The sequence below is a fragment of the Giraffa tippelskirchi genome, chromosome 10 (genome assembly GCF_054371585.1).
Source record: "Giraffa tippelskirchi isolate mGirTip1 chromosome 10, T2T-mGirTip1v1.2.pri, whole genome shotgun sequence".
NCBI lineage: Eukaryota > Metazoa > Chordata > Mammalia > Artiodactyla > Giraffidae > Giraffa > Giraffa tippelskirchi.
In genome coordinates this window covers 14,646,687-14,667,209 of record NC_137284.1, presented here as the reverse complement: position 1 = coordinate 14,667,209, position 20,523 = coordinate 14,646,687, and the positions used below count along the sequence as shown (strand labels likewise).

At 49.2% G+C, this 20,523-nt stretch overlaps 1 protein-coding gene across 4 annotated transcripts in view; it reads right to left on the bottom strand.

The window, feature by feature from the left end:
* Positions 1 to 2,654: 2,654 nt before the first annotated feature.
* Positions 2,655 to 20,523, bottom strand: part of NTM (neurotrimin) — a 961,781-nt gene continuing 943,912 nt past the window's right edge. The window contains exons 6-10 of one of the 4 annotated variants that reach the window (XM_081537929.1): positions 19,532 to 19,652; positions 14,733 to 14,884; positions 11,610 to 11,645; positions 6,986 to 7,018; positions 2,655 to 3,319 (exon numbers count right to left, since the gene is read on the bottom strand). In XM_081537929.1, coding sequence (XP_081394055.1) covers positions 3,216 to 3,319; positions 6,986 to 7,018; positions 11,610 to 11,645; positions 14,733 to 14,884; positions 19,532 to 19,652 — 446 coding nt within the window. In that variant the 3' untranslated portion in view covers positions 2,655 to 3,215. The remainder of the gene's footprint in view (positions 3,320 to 6,985; positions 7,019 to 11,609; positions 11,646 to 14,732; positions 14,885 to 19,531; positions 19,653 to 20,523) is intronic. The other 3 variants (XM_081537930.1, XM_081537931.1, XM_081537932.1) reach the window with 3 other exon arrangements.

The following is a 20,523-nucleotide window of genomic DNA, read 5'->3' as shown; positions in this document are numbered from 1 at the left end:
CCGAGCCCAGTGGTCACGGCAAAGCTGGTTCTACCAGACACACGCTCCGGAATGACCACAGCTCTAAAGAGCCTCAAGACAGGAAAGGGCTATGGAAATGGCAACTAGGTAAACGAAGCCTTCTTCATCAATGTCACTTTACAGAGCTGGTCCTGTGACAGAGTCCTTCCTGAGAGGATGGTGATGGGTGAAGTAAATCAAGCTTAGTAAATCTGAACGAGAAAGCTCTGAATCACGTGGAGCGCTGTGCTCTCATCCCGGCAAGGTCTGAGAAGACTGTCTGCAAGGTTCCCTGGTACATTTTATTCAGAGCGGTTCTGGGCTCAAGTTGAGAAGTATGAAAATTATCTGCCTTTTTCCCCGCTCTATTCCTGTGACGCACAGTCTGCATGAAATTCCTCTGGTCCTCCGTGTCTACAGAAGCTCCGGTCACAGGGAAGCTAATATATCCCACCCACTCTCACTGTAAGGAGACAAGCCCCTTGCCTTTAGCAGTTTTGAGACATAGGGGAGAATGACTGCAGGGCAGCCCAGATCTGCGAGGCTTGGTCAGACTTTTTCAGGCCATGCTGCCAGGAAGAAGCCGGAGAACCTGACACCTGGTGGTGGATGTGGAAGATCAGAAAAGGCACAAAGAAACATGAAGCGGGGTGGGTGGGAGAGGGGTGGACTGTGAGTTTGGGGTTAAGAGATGCAAAAATGTTACATTTAGAATGGATAAACAGCAAGGTCCTACTGTAGAGCACACGGAACTGTATTGAAGATCCTGTGATAAACCAGTGGGAAAGAATATGAAAAAAGAAAAAAGAATTAAAAAAAAAAAAAGAAACATGAAGTCAACAAGCTTTTCTCGAAGCTGCCAGGAGCCGCTGGAAATGAAACGACTGCTTTCCAACACTTCCCCCTTCTCTCGGGTGGGAATGGCCCCCAAGGACACAGCACAGTAATCCCTGCTTGGTTCAGCTCTGACCTCATTTCTGCCTTTCAGCGATTCTTCAGCTGCTTATTGAATTCCCAGAATCAGAACAGGTTAGACTTATTTGAAAACTATTCTGCATTAACACCTACCTTTTCTCTTAATTTGTCGCTAGAGGCAAGGTTTGGGAGGCAGGCTTGGGCGGAAAGTCCCCGACTCGCTGGCCGATGGGGCTTGGGATTTGTCAATACTCACGCAGAATGTTTCAGGGGTTTGGGGGGCGATGGTTGCACTTTGCACCCGAAAGTAATCACGTGTGAAAGCTGTCCCTGGACCCGCCATCTGGGTCACCAGGGGAGCTGTGGACACAGCAGTTCCTCCTGAAGGCACTGGAGGGGCGGTCGCCAGAGTCTCACCTCCCCTGCTTGTAATGGAGGAATGTTTTCCTGAACCCCTGCCTGTGGTCAGAGCCCACGCCACGGGGAGCCCCACTCCACCCCCAAGGGGGCCAGAGAGCCTGAGTCAGGAGCCCAACCCCTTCTTCACGCCTGAGCCAGGCAGGTTCTCCTCCCCCACACCCCCTGCTTGACAATGAGGTACCACACCAGGTGAAGAGGGACATGGAACACTTTTTAATGTCAAGTCAGAGACAACCCTTCCCTCCCAGCCCCCAATCCCACCTTCCCTCACCACATCAGGACCCCTCCCCGAGGCCCCTCCGGTTCCCAGACTTCGGGGGAGGAAGAAAAGTTTACCTAAAAACTGCCTTTTCTTCTCTTTCATACACACGCACACAAAGGTGGGAAATTAAATAAAGTAAACCAAGAGGATTCGACTCTCCAGCGGTCACAAAGGCATCATAGATTCCCATGATGGGCTAAAGCGAGTGGATACTGACTGCTGAGTTGGTTTGGCAGCTTGCTGTCTGTCCACACCTGGGGCTCTTGCTGGAGAAGCCGGGCCTCCCGCCTGAGCCCTCGCGTCCGAGAGCCGCCCCTGGAAAAGATGCTGTGCCTGGTGTTAGTGTTTTGTTTCTCTTTTCGCGTATTAGAAATGTCTCTGACATGTGAATAACCCAAGAAAATAAAAAGGCAGGAGCTGATTACACAATTACCAGTAAACTCTATCGTCTTTTAGAAGAGCAACACACAGCTAACGCCATATACAGCATGCAGTAATGTTTGAGAAAGGACCCTGCTGAGAAAGAAACGGCTAGAACTCTAACAAAAAAAATATATGTATATATATATATATATATATATACTGTATAATATATGTCATCAAAAGAAGCATTGTCAGCAAACTCAAGATACAGTGCAGGTCACCCTTCCGTTTCTAAACAGCATGTAGAAGCATAGTATTGTCTGCATTAAATGCACAGAATAAGAAGAAATCTGTAGCGCTGGTGGAGATGTTGGTTAAATTGTATGTGGTTTGTTTTTTTTTTTGGTGGATTTGCCAAATCCTCACCAGGTGGTTAATGCCTGGTGTGAGGTCCACCAGTTGTAAACCTAGGTAAGAAGTACACTATTCACGTCTAAACTTTAACAAACACACTTCCCTTCACCCCTTGCATCTGTGTACCTTTTTTTTTTTAGTTTTGTCTTGTTTTTGCACTAAGTTTTAGACTCATATCAGAAAATATAATTAATAAAATTAATAATGAATCAGAATCCCTTATTATCCATGATGTCCATGTAGTAAAATAATAATAAAAAAAAGAACATTTAAGAATATCTTTTGTGACTGTTGATTGCGGGATTGTTGTTGCTGTCAGGCTGTCTTGTTTTTTCCTTTTTATTTATCTTTTTGATGCTGCGTTTCATCACACACACAAAATAGGGACACAGTCCAGGAACGGGCCCGCTTGCCTCCCTCTGAGTTCTTCTCTATGGAATGATTGAATTTGGGGTGGCCGAACTCCAGAATTTTCCTTGGTGGGGGAGCACTGTGGTGGGCAGAGCAGCTGAGCCCCTGCCCGCCTGGTAACAGAGGTCACACCATGCAGTTTACGGGTGGGTCCAGAGCCACGGGCGTTCTTCCCATTTGGAAAAAGAAAGAAAACTCGGCTGTACCTAGGTATCTGCACGGTGATTTCCAGTGTCCTCGTTCAATTCGTTTTCCCAGAGCATTCTTTGTTCCCCTCCCTCGAATTTGTGTCCCCTTCGGCTCTGTTGTCTGAATTTGGTGGGATCGTGTCTGCTTTAGAACAGGGGTGCTCGCCTTGTTGCTGTTGGTCGCCATCGCTGACGTGCTGGTGGCGCGGCGGCTCCTCCCCGTTGGGGATGCGGCTCTCACATCAAAATTTGAGGAGCAGGTGCAAGACCAGGAGAGGTAGCAGCCAGAGGCAGCCCACCTTCCTCGATGACGTCCCATTGCTCACTTCGCTGACGGCACCCGGGCCTGTGGAGACAACACACCTGCCATGAGCCTGGCCCTCCCCTCCCCGCAGAGGTGCCTCTCCAGCCGGGAGCCTCCAGCGCCCCCGGTCCACACACTGGGACTGTGTGGGGAAAGAACCCTCCACAGCCTTATCCCGAGGACAGGGCTAGGTGATGGGGAGTCTGCCTGCGCAGGGAGGGACTGAGAAGTGTGGGTTTCAGTGTGCAGGTGGCCGCTACTTCCCTGCCATCAGAACACGCTGAGGACCTGGCTCAGGGGGCAGGTTCAAGAAGAAGGTGGTGGGTTAATGAACACCCTACCCAGAGCTTCGGTAAAGCGAGATCCCTATAGCATCTGCATCGTCATCCAACCCCTCTGAGCACTACCCGCCTCAAACATCCACGTGGCCCTTCAGCCCCTCCACCTGTCCTGCAGGAAAGGACTTGGTGGACACCCTGACCGTCCCCCTGAAGATGCTTCAGCAGCCTTGGCGTTCCTTCTGTCAATCACTCTATTTCAAGGCAGTGCTCTTGGCCTCTCCCCCATCTGGACCAGCTAAGAGCGGACCACCCTCAAGTTCCACAGGCTTGGAAGGTCAAAACCAGCTGCCATGAGGTGGGATCAAGCCAAGAGACAGGTGGCCTCTGGCCGTGAACACGGGAAGATTTACAGGGACAGTGGGATGTAGAGCGTGCCATGGCATGTGTCTGTCGAGGGAAGATGGATGGTGCCTTTCTCTAAGAGCCACACAGCAGCCTGGCCTGCACACAGATACTCTTGGAGATGGAGCCAGATTCGGGAGGCAAGATAACAATGAGGTCATAACACTCCAGCAGCTTCCCTATCATTTAAGCTTTCCGGCTCCCTGAGCCCCATGGCCATGAACTCCAATGACAAATGTAGTTAGGATTCATGAATAGTACACACACGTTTGGATGCTCAGATGAGTTAGGCGCCTAATGAAGCAAGGCGTCTTCTCAGACCACACTTGCTCTGGCAGCCTCTGTTGCACTGGACTATGTTGTTGTTGTTGTTCAGTTGCTCAGTTGTTTTCAATTCTTTGCCACTCCATGGACTGCAGCACATCAGTGTCCTCTGTCCTTCACTATCTCCCTGGAGTTTGCTCAAATTCATGTCCATTGAGTCGGTGATGCTATCACTGGACTTAGCAGAGGCATTTGAAGCTGGTGCCCCCTCTAAGTCCACATCCTCACCAGGTTGACGGGACAAAGCCAGACTTGCTTGCCTGACTCGGACACTGGACACGGAGACACTTCTGGCTAATACAGTTTACCATCAAGCCAGGCTCCCTAATGCCATATGGAATTATGTTCTCAAGTCTTAGAACTCCTAGTCTGCAAGCAATGCCCATCTGGTTTATTTCTTAGACCTTTGGAACAAAGCTCTGGTTCTAACCTAAGCCTACCCCTGAACAGTTATGAGTCTGAAATGCACCAGGTCATCCAGCCTCTGGGTCTCTGGTGCTGCTTCTCAGTGAAGGGCGGTGAGTCACCACCCCAAAGTGTCTCTTTGGCACACAGATTATTTTGAGTTGAGAATGGTCAAAGCTCAAGACTGAGGAAGAAGCTTTGATCTTCCTTGGAAGAAAAGCTATGACAAACCTAGACAGTGTATTAGAAAGCAGAGACATCATTTTGCTGACAAAGGTCTGCATGGTGCAAGCTATGGTTTTTCCATTAGCCATATACGGATGTGAGTGTTGGACCATAAAGAAGACTGAGCACCAAAGAATTGATGCTTTTGAACTGTGGTGTTGGAGAAGACTCTTGAGAGGCCCTTGGACTGCAAGGAGATCAAACCATTCAACCCTAAAGGAAATCAACCCTGAATATTCATTGGAAAGACTGAGGCTAAAGCTGAAGCTCCAATAGTTTGGCCACCTGAGGCTTGCCCTCTGACTCCTTAGCCTCACTCTTGGACATGTGTGCCTCGGGCTCTCCCTGCTCCCACTCCACACAACACCAGCAACACACATACATGTGTGCACGAGTGTGCACCTTCTAGCCTATTCTCTTTCCTTCCCACCATCACACCTTCTGCCTGAAATGCTCTTCGCTAGATTCACTCCTACTCCTTGTTCCAGGTTCTGTTCTGGCCTCAGCCACCTCTTCCAGGCAGCCTTCCTTGACTTGCTTTGTTCCCTTCTACTGCACCATACACATCCCACTATTAAAATACACACCCGTCCTACAGTTCCCTTCACGTGTCTCACATGTGTCTCCTCCTCCATGCTCTGAGCTCCATAAGGGCAGGATCTGTGCCCAGCTGGGCCCTTGGCAGGTACTTAGCAAACATTAGTTGAAGGAAGGAAAGAGCCAGAACAGTGACCCATGCTGACATGTCTATACCTACTTTGCGACTGTGTTATTCTTTTTCTTAAGATTCTACTTGAACAAGAAAAGTAAAAACCAAACTGAAAACAAAGCAAAACATTCTTTTCCTACTTTGACTTCTTTCAAACACCCTTCCCCCACTTTTCTAACAATTCCCAACACAAGTCACTGAAAATTCGCGTGGTTGAAGGAAGATATGCCCAGAGGTAAGGCCATATTGGTTAGGATTCCAGGTGGAGTGTTTGCACCTGGAAATGGGTTCTGGCTCCTTGAAGTCCCTCATGTAGGAGATGAAGGCTATTATCTCCTGCTGTAATGTATGGAAACTCACTCTTGGAGACCTTAAGTGATGTCCCCAAGGTCCCTTGATTTCTTCTCCAAACACAATTTTCTTGTCACTGACTTGGAGCTGTGGCTTTGTGGACCGCTCACATCTCCAGAGAGGAAGAGAGCAGAAAGTGAGGCTGCAGGGCCTGCCCGACCTGGGTACCAGTCAAGGTGGGGACCCCAGGCCCACCCACACTGATCCACACAGGAAGATCCCCACAAGAGGAGGACCTGCTGTCCAGTCAGGTGTGGATTCCAGGCTCTGGGCGCAAGGCCCTCTCAGAACCCGTGCCGGCCAGAGTAACAGCTCAGCCCATCTGTTCGGTGACGCGGCCGCAAAGAGGAGGTCTATGTGCTCCATCCAGCAGCGCCTCCACTCGGCTTGGAAGGCCTTATTTCCTCAGTCTCATTAGCGAGCTCTGGAGGCCTGAAGAGACTAATTACCAGGACTGTCAGGGTCCTGGAGAGCTGTGACGAGTGTCAATTATCCATCGGAAACATCTGGATGGAATGAAAGCCCCTGAATAAGATGAGTTTTTATTTGTAGCCAAGTGACTCACCCAAGAACCGCCCCCTTCCTTCCCCTGACCCCTTCCTCCTGCCACTTCCCTTCCTGCTCCAAGTTAGAAAAAGAGAGAATGGGGTAAGCAGAGGCCAGCATGCAAGGCCAAGGTCCAAGAAGATCACTGCATTAGAGCATCGTGTGCAAAGAAAGAGGCGGGCCTGCTACAGAAGGGCCCAGACGTGGAGCTATTCTGGGCACTGACAGGTCCCCATTAGTGCTGCCAGCAAAGACAAGTTAGACTTTGCAGGGGAGGCACCCGGGGAGAATCGATGTCCTTGGGGATGGTTAATCTGAATTGAAACAGGGCCGGCCCGAGGTCAGGCGGTCCCCACCGGGCTGCCTCCTGGGGTTAGCGCAGAAGAGAACGCATCTTGCAAGAAGGCGATGAGTCTTGTGCCCCCAGCCCAAGGCAGCAGCTGCCTGGAAAGTAAACATACCAACCTTTCCCAGGGGGCAGAGCTGTGATTTTCACTTCTAAAAGAAATGAAAAACAAGCCACTGTTAAGGCAGAAAGCAGCCAGAGACATTCGCTTTACCCTCTGATGGTTTGGGTGAAGGAGGCTGAACCTGCCCAGACCCCGTGCTGTCCTGGCCACAGCCCAGCCCTGGAACATGCGCCCCTCTGCTGTGCTGGGAAGTCAGTTGCCATAGGTTGAGTGGGGGTTGGGGCAGGATGCTCATACTGGATCTCTGATTCAGAGATCCAGCATCCCCACGGTGTCTTGGCTGGGGAAGCTGGTACCCTGGAGCCTGAACCCCCAAGCCAATAAACACTTCTCTGTAGAACAACCTTTTTTCTTTGGCCACCAGGCTATCCTCTAATTAGGTGAAGTCCGCAAAAGTAGAAGTGGAAGTGTTAGTCGCTCAGTTATTTTTGACTTTTTGCAATCCCATGGACTGCAGTCTGCCAGGCTCCTCTGTCCATGGGATTTTCCAGGCAAGAATACTGGAGTGGGTTGCCGTGCCCTCCTCCAGGATCTTCCCAACCCAGGGGTTGAACCTGGGTCTCCTGCATTGCAGGTGGATTCTTTATCATCTGAGTCACCAGGGAAGCCCTGAAGTCTGAAGGCTTTATTATAAAACTAAAGCCTGGGCCCTCCTGCAGTAATATGAATGCAGGTGCCCATGCTCTGTTTGATCTGTAAAGTTAACCGGCATTCATCTATGCATCTTTGAGATATTAGTGAGCGAGGTTCTGTGTACCAGAGGAGGCCAGACCTTTGATATCTGACCTCTCTTGATGAGTCAGACTGTAACCGGCTGGCCCCGTGGGCTTCCTCTCTCTGGGGTGATCTAAGACAGTAAGATCTGCATCCCTGCTGCTGGAATCTGCCTGGGGAAATGCTGGGCATCAGCTCCCCTCTGCTGGCTGAACCAGGAAAGATCTCCATTCACCAGTTCAGGCTCTACGGACAATGCGTAGAGCTTGTCCTGCTGACTGGCCAGAAGCAGACTGACCGCTCATCTTTCCTCATTAGCTGGGGGCCTCTGTATGCCTTCACCTTGGATACAGAGGATGGGAAATCCTTCCACAGGGTGTGTGTGTGTGTGTGTGTGTGTGTGTGTGTGTGTGTGTGCATGCTAAGTCACTTCAGTCGTGTCTGACTCTTTGCAACCTCATACACTGTATCCCACCAGGCTCCTTAGGTCCAAGGAATTTCCCAGGCAAGAATACTGGAGTGGGGTGCTACTTTCTTCTCCAGGGGATCTTCCCAACCCAGGGTTGAACTTGCATCTCTTATGTCTCCTGTATTGCCAGGCAGGTTCTTTACCACTAGCATCACCTGGGAAGCCCTCCACAGTGTGTTCAGGTATCTAATCACCATGATGCACGCTTTAAATATCTTACAATTTTACTCATCCATTATACCTGAAATAAGGGAAAATAAAGCTGAGAAAAAGAAAATGACATTAAAGCCTTTTGCATCAGAGTGATAAGATTCTCCATGCAAAGATCCTCGCATATAGAAGGAAATGTCACCTAGAGATGACCATCTAAACTCGACCAGAACGTTTGACCAAAATCACCTGAGTACGTCCCCATGTATTCAAACTCTCAGTCTACTCTTTAAAGGCGCCTGAGACATGATACAACTCTTGATCCAACTGGACATTAGCTGGCCCAAGAATCTCCTCCGGAAAAGGCTGTGGGCAGATCAATAATCAAAGATCAAAGTGGTGACTCAGAGAAGTCAAAGGTCAATCCATAACATGATCTTTCTGCCACCAAACCCAGCTGAATCCAAGTTCCTAGGTGAGCACAGGACTGCTTTCTGTTCTAGTGAGCAGAAGAGGGCTGGATTCATGCCAGAATGGATACATAGGATACACAAACACTCCAGAAATAGGGCGAGGGGATTTTAGTTTGGTACCTTCTGTATTTAGACACACGTGCCACAGAAATGCTAACTGCTGAGAGGCTGGGTTTAATGAGCTCTCTCTCATCCCTAGCTGGGAAGAATAGATCCTCTCTCCCACTGCCACTGTTTTCTCTGATGCACAGAGTTGACTTACTCCCTCATTCTCTATTAAGATGATTTGAGGTTCGCCGGCATGAATCAGCCGACCTTCCCCAGACCACTGATAGCATCGAATCTGACTCCTCGCCCAGGAGATAAAAGACAACGGATCAGGGATGGGAAATGAACAGCCACTGAGCCGCTGAGTGCGTCCCCGGCACACTTGCCTATGAGGGGGGGCATGAGGGATGGTAGTGGATCCACCAGTCCTTAGTTATCATGGCAGAAGTCCTGTAGCACTACAGATTAATACAAGAGGGGGACATGCAATCTGTTTTGTTTGCAAGAGTGGGAGCAGAGAAATACATCAGGGTGGCAGAAAATGATGAGAAGAAACAAAATTCTCCTTTCTGGATCCTTCTGGACCATTCGGATACTGAGTAACAAAATAGCTTGGAATGACTCTTAAAGCTAAGTGTTCCTCATGGGTGGAAATCCATCTAGATGAGGGGAGCATAATCTGGGTGTATTCCAGAGAAAGGAGGAAGCCCTCTGTTCTAGGGTAGGTTAGCCGTGGAGGAGGAAAAAGCAACACACACACATACACACACAGAAAGCAATGCATAAGATAAACGCCCCAGGAGCAAGGTCTTTTTTCTCTAACACAGTCCTTAGTGTACAAGAGTCTGACAGCTATAGTAATCCAAGTCTTGGAATGTTCCAGGCTTCTACCATCTACAACACTGGCCTTGACCCATTGCCCTGCACCCAACGAGAAAGGTGATGGGGTGGGAGCAACATAGAGAAGAGAGCTGGCATGGAGACCCTGCCTCACATTCACAGTGGATCACAGAGCACAGAGCGGGATGAGGATGCTCAGCTCTGGGTCAGCAGGTGGAGCCCCTGCTCCTAGTCCCCTGCTCAGAACCAGGCAGGGATGTGTTTGCTTCTGGTCAGTTTTGTTACTGTTGGCGTCGATGTGGGACGTGCTCCCTCCATCCCTGGGGTGCACCTGCAGTGGAGTTCTAACTCCTTAGCAACCAATCCCTGTTTTAAAGCTCCCTTTCCAGTTGAGAATACAGGTATCAGTGATCACAATGAGCTGAGTCACACGAAGTTACTCAAAGTCCCTCGCAAGTTGTCCTCTGCCATACCTCCAGCCTCTCACACATCCCTTTCACCATTTATGTCCTTTGCTACTTTGCCAACGTTCTTCGACGTCTGTGCACATGCCTTGGCCAGGCGTTCAATAAGCATACGTTGAATCACCAATTGAACCTGGAGCCTTCCATTGATTTCCCTTTCTATTTCTGTTTCATTTTCCTGTTTGTGGTTCATCACCATGGTGCTCTGTATCACTAAGGTGAATACTGCATCCCTGAACCTTCTCACTATAAAAGCTTTCTCCTCTTCTGTCAACTAATTTCCCATATAATTCATTTCCTTCCGTCTCCCTCTCCCCAAGTCTAATGCCATCCTCTGATGATTGCTTGCATGGCCAGATGTGAATGGGTGAACAAGATGAGGGGGGTGCTAGGTGGGATGAGAAGGATGATGGGAGGTGGGGAAAGACCTTCTCTTCACTGTGGTCACAGCCGCTTTCCTGCAGGGCTCTCAGAGGGTCGGCACTGTCCTCAGCAGGAAAAGGTACACGGCACACACAGCATGTGTCCGATTCCACCACTCAGCCTGGGCCCACTTCTGAGCATTCAGTCATGGTCTAAATGAATCACTTTAACTAGGCTAGGGACCGTGAGAAAATTTGAGGGGCTGAGTAAAAAGAGGCTAGAGATGCAGGTATCACAGGATGGGGAGGGTTGGCGTGGAAGAGGTGGAAAGAAACTAGGGAGAGGGCTTGAGAAATGAGTTCATGAACCCCTGGACTGTGATATAGGGAGTGGTCCCTGTAACCAGAGACTGGGCTCCAATGGTTCAAGATGCACCTGGTGGTTTTCAAAGCCTTTTTACTATGTGTTCTCAGGTGAAGGCTAGAAAAGCTCTCAGATTGCAAGGCGGGTCAATTCTATGGCCCAGAAGACGAATTTGAGTCTGAACGATACTTCCTGACCTGCCCAAGCGCACAGCACCCCCGGAAGTCAGGCTCTGGACAGGAGCTCAGTGGCGTCCACTCCAAGGACCTTCCAGGGGCACCTGCCCACCTTCTTCCCTGAAGACACTCCCCATGAATGCTCTGTGGCAGCTTAGGGGCCCTCTGAAACTCCCTGCATTGGGGGTTTGCTTTTGTGGCTGGTGGAGAGGGGCGGCTGTCACTCGTGCTCCTATGAGAAGCACTCAGTGGGTGGACTTCTCTGCCTGTTGCCCCAAGCCTTGCTCTCTGAGCCTTTTGTCTCCATGCAGACCTCCAGGCTTTGAGAAGTTAGGGCTGTTTCTTTTCCTCTCCCTTCCCAGCCCTTCAGGGGAGGTGGACAATGTGAGCAGAGAATAAGGGGGTCCTTGGAGTTTCATCAGCTCCCAGTAACCCACTTAGTCCAATAGCTGGTGGACAGACAGGAGCCTCGGGGAACACACAGCAGGGCAGGGGAGGGGGCTCTGGGAGAAAGCGGGGAGGGGAGAACCCATAAAGCAGGGGGAGGGGGGATACTGACCTTGCAACAAAGATGAGCTTGTAGGCTCACTTAGCTCTATATCGGGTGAGGGACACACAGGAGAGAAAAATGAAAACAAACACACATATTATATACAGTAGCTATATATCCATCATATATAGTTTGTATACCGCCTTTCACAAACATTTCTGGAGGGATGGAGAAATAAAGGAACGCACAAAAATCAGAGGTGGTGGGGCAAGATGCAGATGAGGAATGGTGAAGGGCTGGGTGCATGCACAAGGGATGCCGAGGTTGGAAGGCGAGGGGCTGGCCATGCATTCGCAGCCCCCACAGGAGCATGGACCCTGGGCATGTGCTGAGCTGGCGTGCTGACTTGGTAGCAGAGGACTGAAGTCTTTTTCCAGATGAGATCTGTGTCTCATCCATAGCTCCACTGGTTCACTTGGGGAGACCAAGTTCAGGGATTTCTGGCCTCACAGCACCATGGCAGGATCAAGGTCCTCCCAGGAATCTCTGTGATTCAGGATCCCAGGGGCTGAATCCTCCTGGTCCCCTGATGCCTCTGGAGCCTTAGGGACCAGGTTCTCAGAATCCTACTGGTTCCTGCTAGGAAGGACCACCCCTACCCCATTTAACTGTAGTACCTCAAAGGTATTGACCCTGAAGGAATCTAACCAGCACCAGCATTCCTCACTTTTCAATGTCAGGTCATGTGTGCAACTTCTGTGCAGGTTGGTGGCAAAATGATGCTAATTTAGCTGGCTCTCAGATGCTAAAGGAGGAGTTTCATCACAAAGTTTGTGTATTCGCATAAAGCAAAGGCTGCTTTCTAACCTGCCCAAGTCGGCTTGATGGGCCTGATCATAGGAAAGGGCATAGAAAACTCGCGAACATGTTTCTATTTGTCACGAGGCCTTATTGATAGTGGGTGTTGATAAAGAGTTTAGGGGCTGGGCTGTGTGGACCAGCTGCAGTGTGAGCCAAGGGGGTGGAAATGCAGGCATGGCATGTTAATGGGATTTCGTAGCCCCATGGAACTAGGCGTCACCCAGGTGGTGCTGCTTCTCAGAAATGCTCTCTTAAATGAGGCTAAAAACCTGGTTGCTGTTTGATTAAATCTGGAAATGTTCCAAATTGTTTCTCCCTCTTAGAGATTTAGCATGCAAGGGCTCTGAGCCCTCCTGTGTTAAAGAACATCCCCGCATGGACCCAGTTCATCTTTGTTTGATCTAGTCTTTCTAAACTTACTTGAATCCATACTATCACTTTTCCATACATGTTTTTAGAGAGTCCCCTGGACTCCAGAAAGCTGGCAACTGTAGGACCATCCCACATGACACACACGGTGCAGGGGAGCCTGACAGACTGCCGGGAATGCGGGCAGAGGTCTTAATTGCCAAACATGGGTCTGTGGAAAGGAGCAGATTTATGGCTCATGCTTCACTGCGTTGCTTGTCACAAATGCTGGTATTTCACTCTTACAGTTTGCTTTTTCTCTCTCTTCTCATCTTAGATGGCTTCAGGGGATGAGGCCAGGGAATTAGACAGCAGTGATAAAGTCAGTTGCAAAACCATTTCATGCATCTGATTCAGAGGAGCAAAGGGGTCAAAGGAGGAGGGAGACTGTTTACAGGGAAGAGGAAGGCTGTAGGTGGAGGGCGGGAAGAGCCTTGGATCTGGGAGGCAAGGGGAGGCGGGGCCGCCCCTTCCTAATCATGGTCCTTCTGTTCATGCAGACAGACACCTGCCAAAAAGCCAAAAGGCTGACAAACGTGAGCGGCCCTGATGACTGTCCCTGGGTGGGAGGCGTCAGACACATCAATCAGTCTAACCACAGCTCTGCCCATTCCGGTCTGCCAGTCCTGGGATCAAGGGCAGCCTGCCCCCTCCCAGCCCTGGAGGATAAAGCTGGGCTTTATTTATGTGCTGGGTAAAAGAGGGGATGGAATGCGATTTGGAAATCTGGATGGAGCAGGGGAAGAGCACAGGTGGGCTGTCTGGACGGTCTGATCGGGGTCCGTGGTGCCATGGAGGAGATGTGGCAGGGTGGGTGGTGGGAGGGGTGCTGTATGGAGCTCTGGGATTATCTGGGAGTTCTCAGAATAAAGGGGTTTAGACTCCTGCCAATGATCTGCTAGCTTCCTTACCTTTCCCTCCCCAGGACACTCCAGAGTGCTTGTTAATATGGGAGATGGGGGAACAAATTTGAAAGATTCCAAGCTAAGGTACTTGCTGAGGCCTGGAGGGATGTGCCTCCCACCTCCCCCACCCCCACCCCCGCAAAGCAACCAGAAATGAGCCCCATGGGCTGTGTGGACAGTCTGCATCTTCCTGGGGAGGGAGCCCATCAGAGATGCAGGATGGCTCTCGGGCTTCCAGGCTCAGGTCTATGTGACTGTTCTCCCCACAGAAGCGTGAGACCTGGGGATCTAAGTTTGCTCACTTGCCTCGTTCCCTTCTTTCTAGCACCCTTACAGTTGCGGGGTGTGCAATGAAGGCACCGCAACTTGCCTTGCCCGCATTAGTCCTTCAATAAATAGTGACTGAATGAATTAATGCATGAATGATTATGCAACTTCTGTCGAGATGGTGGCTTGGTTGGACATATAATATCTTAATGCAGCCAGACAACACCCTGGGGCACAAATGGAGAACCAGGGACACACCCGTTGGCTATGTTAATTCTCCCTCTGACACTAACATTACTCAGGATCCCAAGGCCCAAGAGTCTACTTTTATCGATACAATGCAGTTTCTCTTATATCCCGAGGACCAGAAGAAGTTTCAGAAATGGTAACATTTCACACTCATCCAGGGAAGAAGTAGGGAAATAGTGTATATTCCTCTCTGGGTTCTTGATGACTAGATCCGATTGCAATCCCCATGGTCAGTTAAGGAGATACTGTGGGGGAAAGTTCAATGTCACTTCAGTATCCCCCAAACCCTTTCCTGCGGTGTCAGGACTTCTAGGACAGAATGAAACCCGGTGTCTACTTGCACACATGTGCTGTTTCTCTCTCTTCCCCTCCCTCCTCATCCCTGTCCTTCTCATCCACCCACGCCTAACTACTCCTAACTCTCTTCCTCGCCGCCCCTCAACATTTCCCTGCTCCCCCCACCACCGTGCTCCTTGTTGTCCAGTTTGGGGCTCCGTCTCACCGAACAGTGTGATGCTGGCATTGGTGTGACCCAGCTTGTTGGAGGCCACACACGTGTAGTTCCCATAGTCGTGCTCAGAGACGTTGAAGAAGATGAGTTTTGAGAGGAAAGGTCTGTTTTCCACTTTGACCCCCTTCTTTCCTTCAACCAGCCTGAGACAAACAAGAGACAGACCGAAAAGAGAGGAAAAAGGGGATGGTTATATGTATTTTTCCTCACAAGGAAGAAGAAAAACTCTGGAATTAGTGATCTTCTCTCTTCCCCCTTTCTGGCATCACTATAATCCCCCCCCCCTTTTTTTGGCCACTCAACTACACACCACGTCACACATAATTACATTTCTCTGTTTTATGTGTGTGCCTGGAGATATACTTGGCACAATGCAGATCTTCATCTCTCTGTAGTTATTGAAGTTCTCTGAAGGCAGGTGCCTTCAACAAATATAATGCGCCAGCTGTGTGCTATTCAGCCCCACAGGATCCGAGAAGTAGGTGCTGGAAAATTGATGTTATTGATGAAGATAATGATGGTGATGATGATGGCAACCATGAAGATGAAAAAAACCTAGTCTTCAAACAGGAGAAAAACCCACGGGGTTTGAAAGAACAAAGTTTTTCATGCACCTGGTAGTAAAACTGTCCCTTAAGAACTTGAGACATTCTACAGATAGTAACTTATCTTTGGCTGTGATCAGGATAAAAGAATCAGGGATTGGTTTTACATTAGGGGGTCCTGATGGGCCTGGGAGGGGTGATCTGTGCATTGTATTAGAGCATCTCATACAGGGATTACAGGGAGGGAGGGATTACAGTAGCCCAAGAATGTGGCCTCAGGTGGCCAGGACCGCCTCCCTGGCTGTCTTACCCCTTCATAGAGTCCAATGTGCCTCAAGGGCTCAGACCAATGGCTGGGGGCCACTGATAAAAGCCAGGGAGAGAGGTGGGAAGGACAGCCAGACACTTATTAGAAGGGCGGACACTATTACAGGGCAGAGAGAGAGGGGAAGGAAAAACTCCTTCGGTGGTTGGCAGGACCACATCTTCCCTCTTTGGAGGCTGTTAGGAGCAATTCCTATTGAACCTGCATGTCTGCATGGAAATCATGAGACCAGCGCTCTTCTCTGTAAAAACTGCTGGGATGTCCTATTTTGGAGAACAGGCTTTAAACCAAACTGTTTGTTTCCCTGAAATAATTTGTCTTCCTTGCCCATAAGCTATCTATGCTACAGGAAAGATAACTGCCAATGGGAACAACCATCCTTCTAAATGGAGCACCTCAGGGATTGATCCCCAAAGCTCAGCTGCCTGTGTAGGGCCTGGCTGGAATAGGACATGTGGACAGGACAATAGGTCAAGGTGGACACATGTTGAAATGGGTTCGAAGGGCAGAAATTGAGGCAAATGGCTGATACTGGAGTCATCAAACCCGAGAAAGACAATATTCCAGGCAGAAATAGAAAGTAAAGCCCAGCAGGATAATGATGAGAAAATGCTTTGTAAACCATAAAATGTTATTCAAAATAATATATTTCCATGGAGTGAGACATTGCAAACTCCTTCCTGTCCCTGGGCCACAGGACAGTTTTGGCAGCGATGTCAGCTGCTGTATCATTATCTGAAGGTGTCCTCTCTGCAGGATGAATGGACGGTTCTCTCCATTGCCAAGACTTGTGACCGCCGTGATGAGAAGAGCAGGATTCGGGCCTCTGTCCCAACCCAGTGTCTCTGTCTCTAGGGAAGTCAGAGCGGGGCTCTGGGAACTTGTGTTGCTTTCCATCCTGTAGATGTTCATCTGGGGGCTTTTCTCTCTCCCACGCGAGGGACAGTGAACCAGCCCGGGTCCACGTACTTTGTTATAATGTGAGCACAGTCCAAAAGAAATGAGGTGTCTGGCTGTGCGGCCAGAAGCCACTGTTCTATCTCTGGCTTGTTCTGTTGCTGTCCTGCAGGGGATGCTGTCCGTAGGAGGCTCTGCAGCCCACCTGCCAGAGGCTTCTCTTAGTTCCTCAAGCCTATTGACCCCTTTTGCCATTCTGATGCCATCCCTGGGCTGGGGAGGAAGTCGTCACATGGGGACCAAGCTGTGAATTAGATTTCAGCTCTGCAGTGGGGAAAGACACTTGCCCAGAAAGCAGGCTCTGCTGACAGCTCTGAACTGTCTTTAGCTAAGAGCAGAGCAGGGCAGCCAGTGGTATTCTGCAGCATTTTGCAGCGTCTAGGGTGATGTTCCGTGTGGTCACACACTTCCCCATGCCACAGAGGACAGACGCCTCCATGCAACGGGAGAATGGAGGTGTCTGAAACTGAGACTGCTGTGCCGAGACAGGTGTGCTAAAACTGAGCAGGACCCTGTGGAGCTCTGGTGCACAAAGCCTTTCTGTATCCCCAGTTTTCTAGTTTGTAGGAAATAGGCTTCATTCAGCCTCCTAGACCTTCCCTGAGTTGCAAAGGGCAGGTTCAAACACTTGCTAATTAGGGAAGGGAGGGTATGCCAGACCGGGCAGAAGCAGCCAAGAAGCCAAAGGACAGCCTTGGGACAGGGTCTTGGGAAAAAGGAGAAAAGCCCGTTATTTCTTCTAATCTCTTTCTGAGTCTACTTTTACTCATTCTGTCTCAGTACATGCATCTACAAAATGGGCTAGATGAATACAATGCACCCAAGTTGCTGTCAGAATTGGCACTTAAGAACAAAAAAGTAGTGCTTCTCACTTGGAAGGATTATAATGAGCCACAGTGGAACCTCTGACTAAGTGACTTTGTTGTAAACAAAGTTCAGGGGTTAATGCAGAGACTAGAGGGGCTCTTGGTGCTGACTGGCCTTATTTTAAAAAATTAATTAAAAAAAATTTGGCTGCCATGTGTGGCATGTGGGATCTTAATTCCCAGCCTAGGGGTCAACTCCAGAGAAGGCAATGGCACCCCACTCCAGTACTCTTGCCTGGAAAATCCCACGGACGGAGGAGCCTGGTAGGCTGTAGTCCATGGGGTCGCTAAGAGTCAGACATGACTGAGCGACTTCACTTTCACTTTTCCTGTTCATGCACTGGAGAAGGAAATGGCAACCCACTCCAGTATCCTTGCCTGGAGAATCCCAGGGATGGCGGAGCCTGGTGGGCTGCCGTCTATGGGGTCGCACAGAGTCAGACACGACTGAAGCGACTTAGCAGCAGCAGCAGCAGCAGGGGTCAATTCTGCACCCCCTGCAATGGAAGCAGAGTCCTAACCACTGGACCACCAGGGGAGTCCCTAACTTTATTTTTTATTGAAGTATAGTTGATTTACAGTGTCATGTTAACTTCAAGTGTACTGCAAAGTGAGTCAGTTATACATTCATATATATATACACACACACACACATACATTCTTTTGCAGATTCTTTCGCCTTATAGGTTATTACCAAATGTTGAATATAGTTCCCTGTGCTATTATACAGCAGGTCCTTCCCTTGTTGATTATCTCTTTTATATATATTTAACAGTAGTGTTTATCTGTGAATCCCAAACTCCTAATTTATCTCTCTTCCTACCTTCCCCCTTGGTAACCACATTTGATTTCCATGTCTATGAGTTTGTTTCTATCTTGTACATAAGTTCATTTGTCATATTTTAGATTCCATATATAAGTGATAGTATATGGTATTTGTCTTTTTGTTTCACTTCACTCACTCTGATAATCTCCAGGTCCAAACAAGTTGCTATAAATGGCATTATTTCATTCTGTTTTATGGCTGAGTCATATTCCATTGTATATACGTACCACATCTGCCTTATCCACTCATCTGTCAGTGGGCACCTCGGTTGCTTCCACGTCTTGGCTACTGAACCTAATGCTGCTGTGAACACTGGCCTCTTAAGTAAAGAACCCCAGGCACTGGGGATGTTGAGTCCTGCGGGCAGCAGCTGGGTTGCTCTCAATCTGCGTCTTGGCCTGGAGTTGCTCACCCTCTCTCCTTTCCAAAGTTGCCCTTTTTGTTGCTTTTTCCCTCAGCTTCTGAGGCTCATCACTCCTTCCCCTTCCTGTACTCCACATACACCTCAGGACTCTGCATTGCCCCCTCCCCATTTTCACCAAGTTGTGTTCTGACCATGGACAGCTCTTGCCCATCAGTTGCTGTTCATCCACCTTAAAATAGCTCTTTGATGGCAGTAATTGCCTGGCTTTCAGAGCTGCTGAACCCTGTGCTAACACGCCATTTGATAACTCCTCGCGGTGACAAACTTCAGTGAATCATGACAAACATCCGGATGGCGGCTGCGACAATAGGAGGGGACGAGGAGGCCCTTGTCTTTTCTCCTGCCGTGAGAGTACAAGCTCTGCACAAAGGGAGGCCAAGTCGGGTCACAGACAAGTTCCTGCACCACCACTGAGTACATCTGGAATGGAACCGGAGTCCTCGGCCACAGCTAACTCAGCACCGGGAACACTCCTGATGCCTTAATGCAAGCCTTAGAATGTGTTAAAAATAGCTGCAGGCAGAACACATTATTTCCCAGGCCTATAAAAGCTCACAGGCTTTCCAGGGCTCCTGGTGGTCTTTCCTTTGACAGTTCATTTCCCTAAAGAAATAGTTTTTCTTAGGCTCGTTGACTGGCGAGTGATAGTTCTGCATGGCAGCATTACAAACATAGCTGAAGTTCATTCACGTCAAGAAGAGACTGCTGGTCTGGGTACTGTTTCTCCTTCACAGGCAGGAGGCATTCAAGAGAGGACACTTCAGGAATCTATTTGTGTCCGTGTGGACCCAGGGACCTGGAAGAGCTTCCTTATTCTTGGGGGAGGGAGAGGGGAAGGGAGTCTTACCTTTTGTCGTCCTTGTACCACTGGAATTCTGCTGAGGGAACCGCAGAGGCTTCGCACTGCAGGGTCCCCTTCTGTCCCACAGGCACGCCGGTCCCCTTAGCTTCTGAAATGTATGGAGGATCTACAAAGAGAGGACATTCGATAGCATCTCAAATGCCTCCCTCGCCTTGTTTTCCATGCCCCACTCTAACTCTGGTCTCCACAAAGTGCCGGAGAATGAAGCCATCCCGTATCACCAAGGAAAGCCTCGAGTGCACTGCCTCTGCTCCCCTCTAGACACCAGTGGAATGAGCAGGCATTTAGGCCTATTTCCTGTTTAAACTTTTCCACTTTCACAGGATACAGCCAACCCCATCCACCATATGCCCCATGGCTTAACAGTACCTTTAATCTAGCCCTATAGATTTTTCTGCACACCAGGTTTTTGCCAGAGTATATAAGCTTGAACTATTCAATTCCCATCGAAAACTCAGTTGCAAGAAATAATAGTCATGGAGAATTGCCTGGGGGATATACAGATCTGTCATTCTTGGAGGTGTTCTATCCTGGATGCTTGAATCCAGCCAGAACAACTTTACCTAAGTACTCGGCCTGCTTTCATTCCAAGTCTTTGCCAAACCACCCTTGTCAATGCCGACAGTTATACTGAAATGCATTATGGAAAAGAGCCACAGCCAACCATTTCCTGACCATTTCAAGTGATGCTTGTTGTGCTCTATTTATAGAGACCTTAAAGTGAAATTATTTTTCAAGTCTCAGCACCAGAAAAAAGCAGTGCTTCTCCCAAGCAACAAATTCACTTTTATCTTATGGATATAAACCTCAAACGAAATGATGTTTCCTCTCTTTGCTTTAGCACCTCAAAGCCAAATCCTGGACCCGCCTCTGACCACCTCAGGCTATAAACTTCATGTGCTTATTTACCCATAGATTTTTCTCATTTCCCTACATAGGTTTTTCGGTTCTCTTACATCTCCTTACTCTTTAGGTTC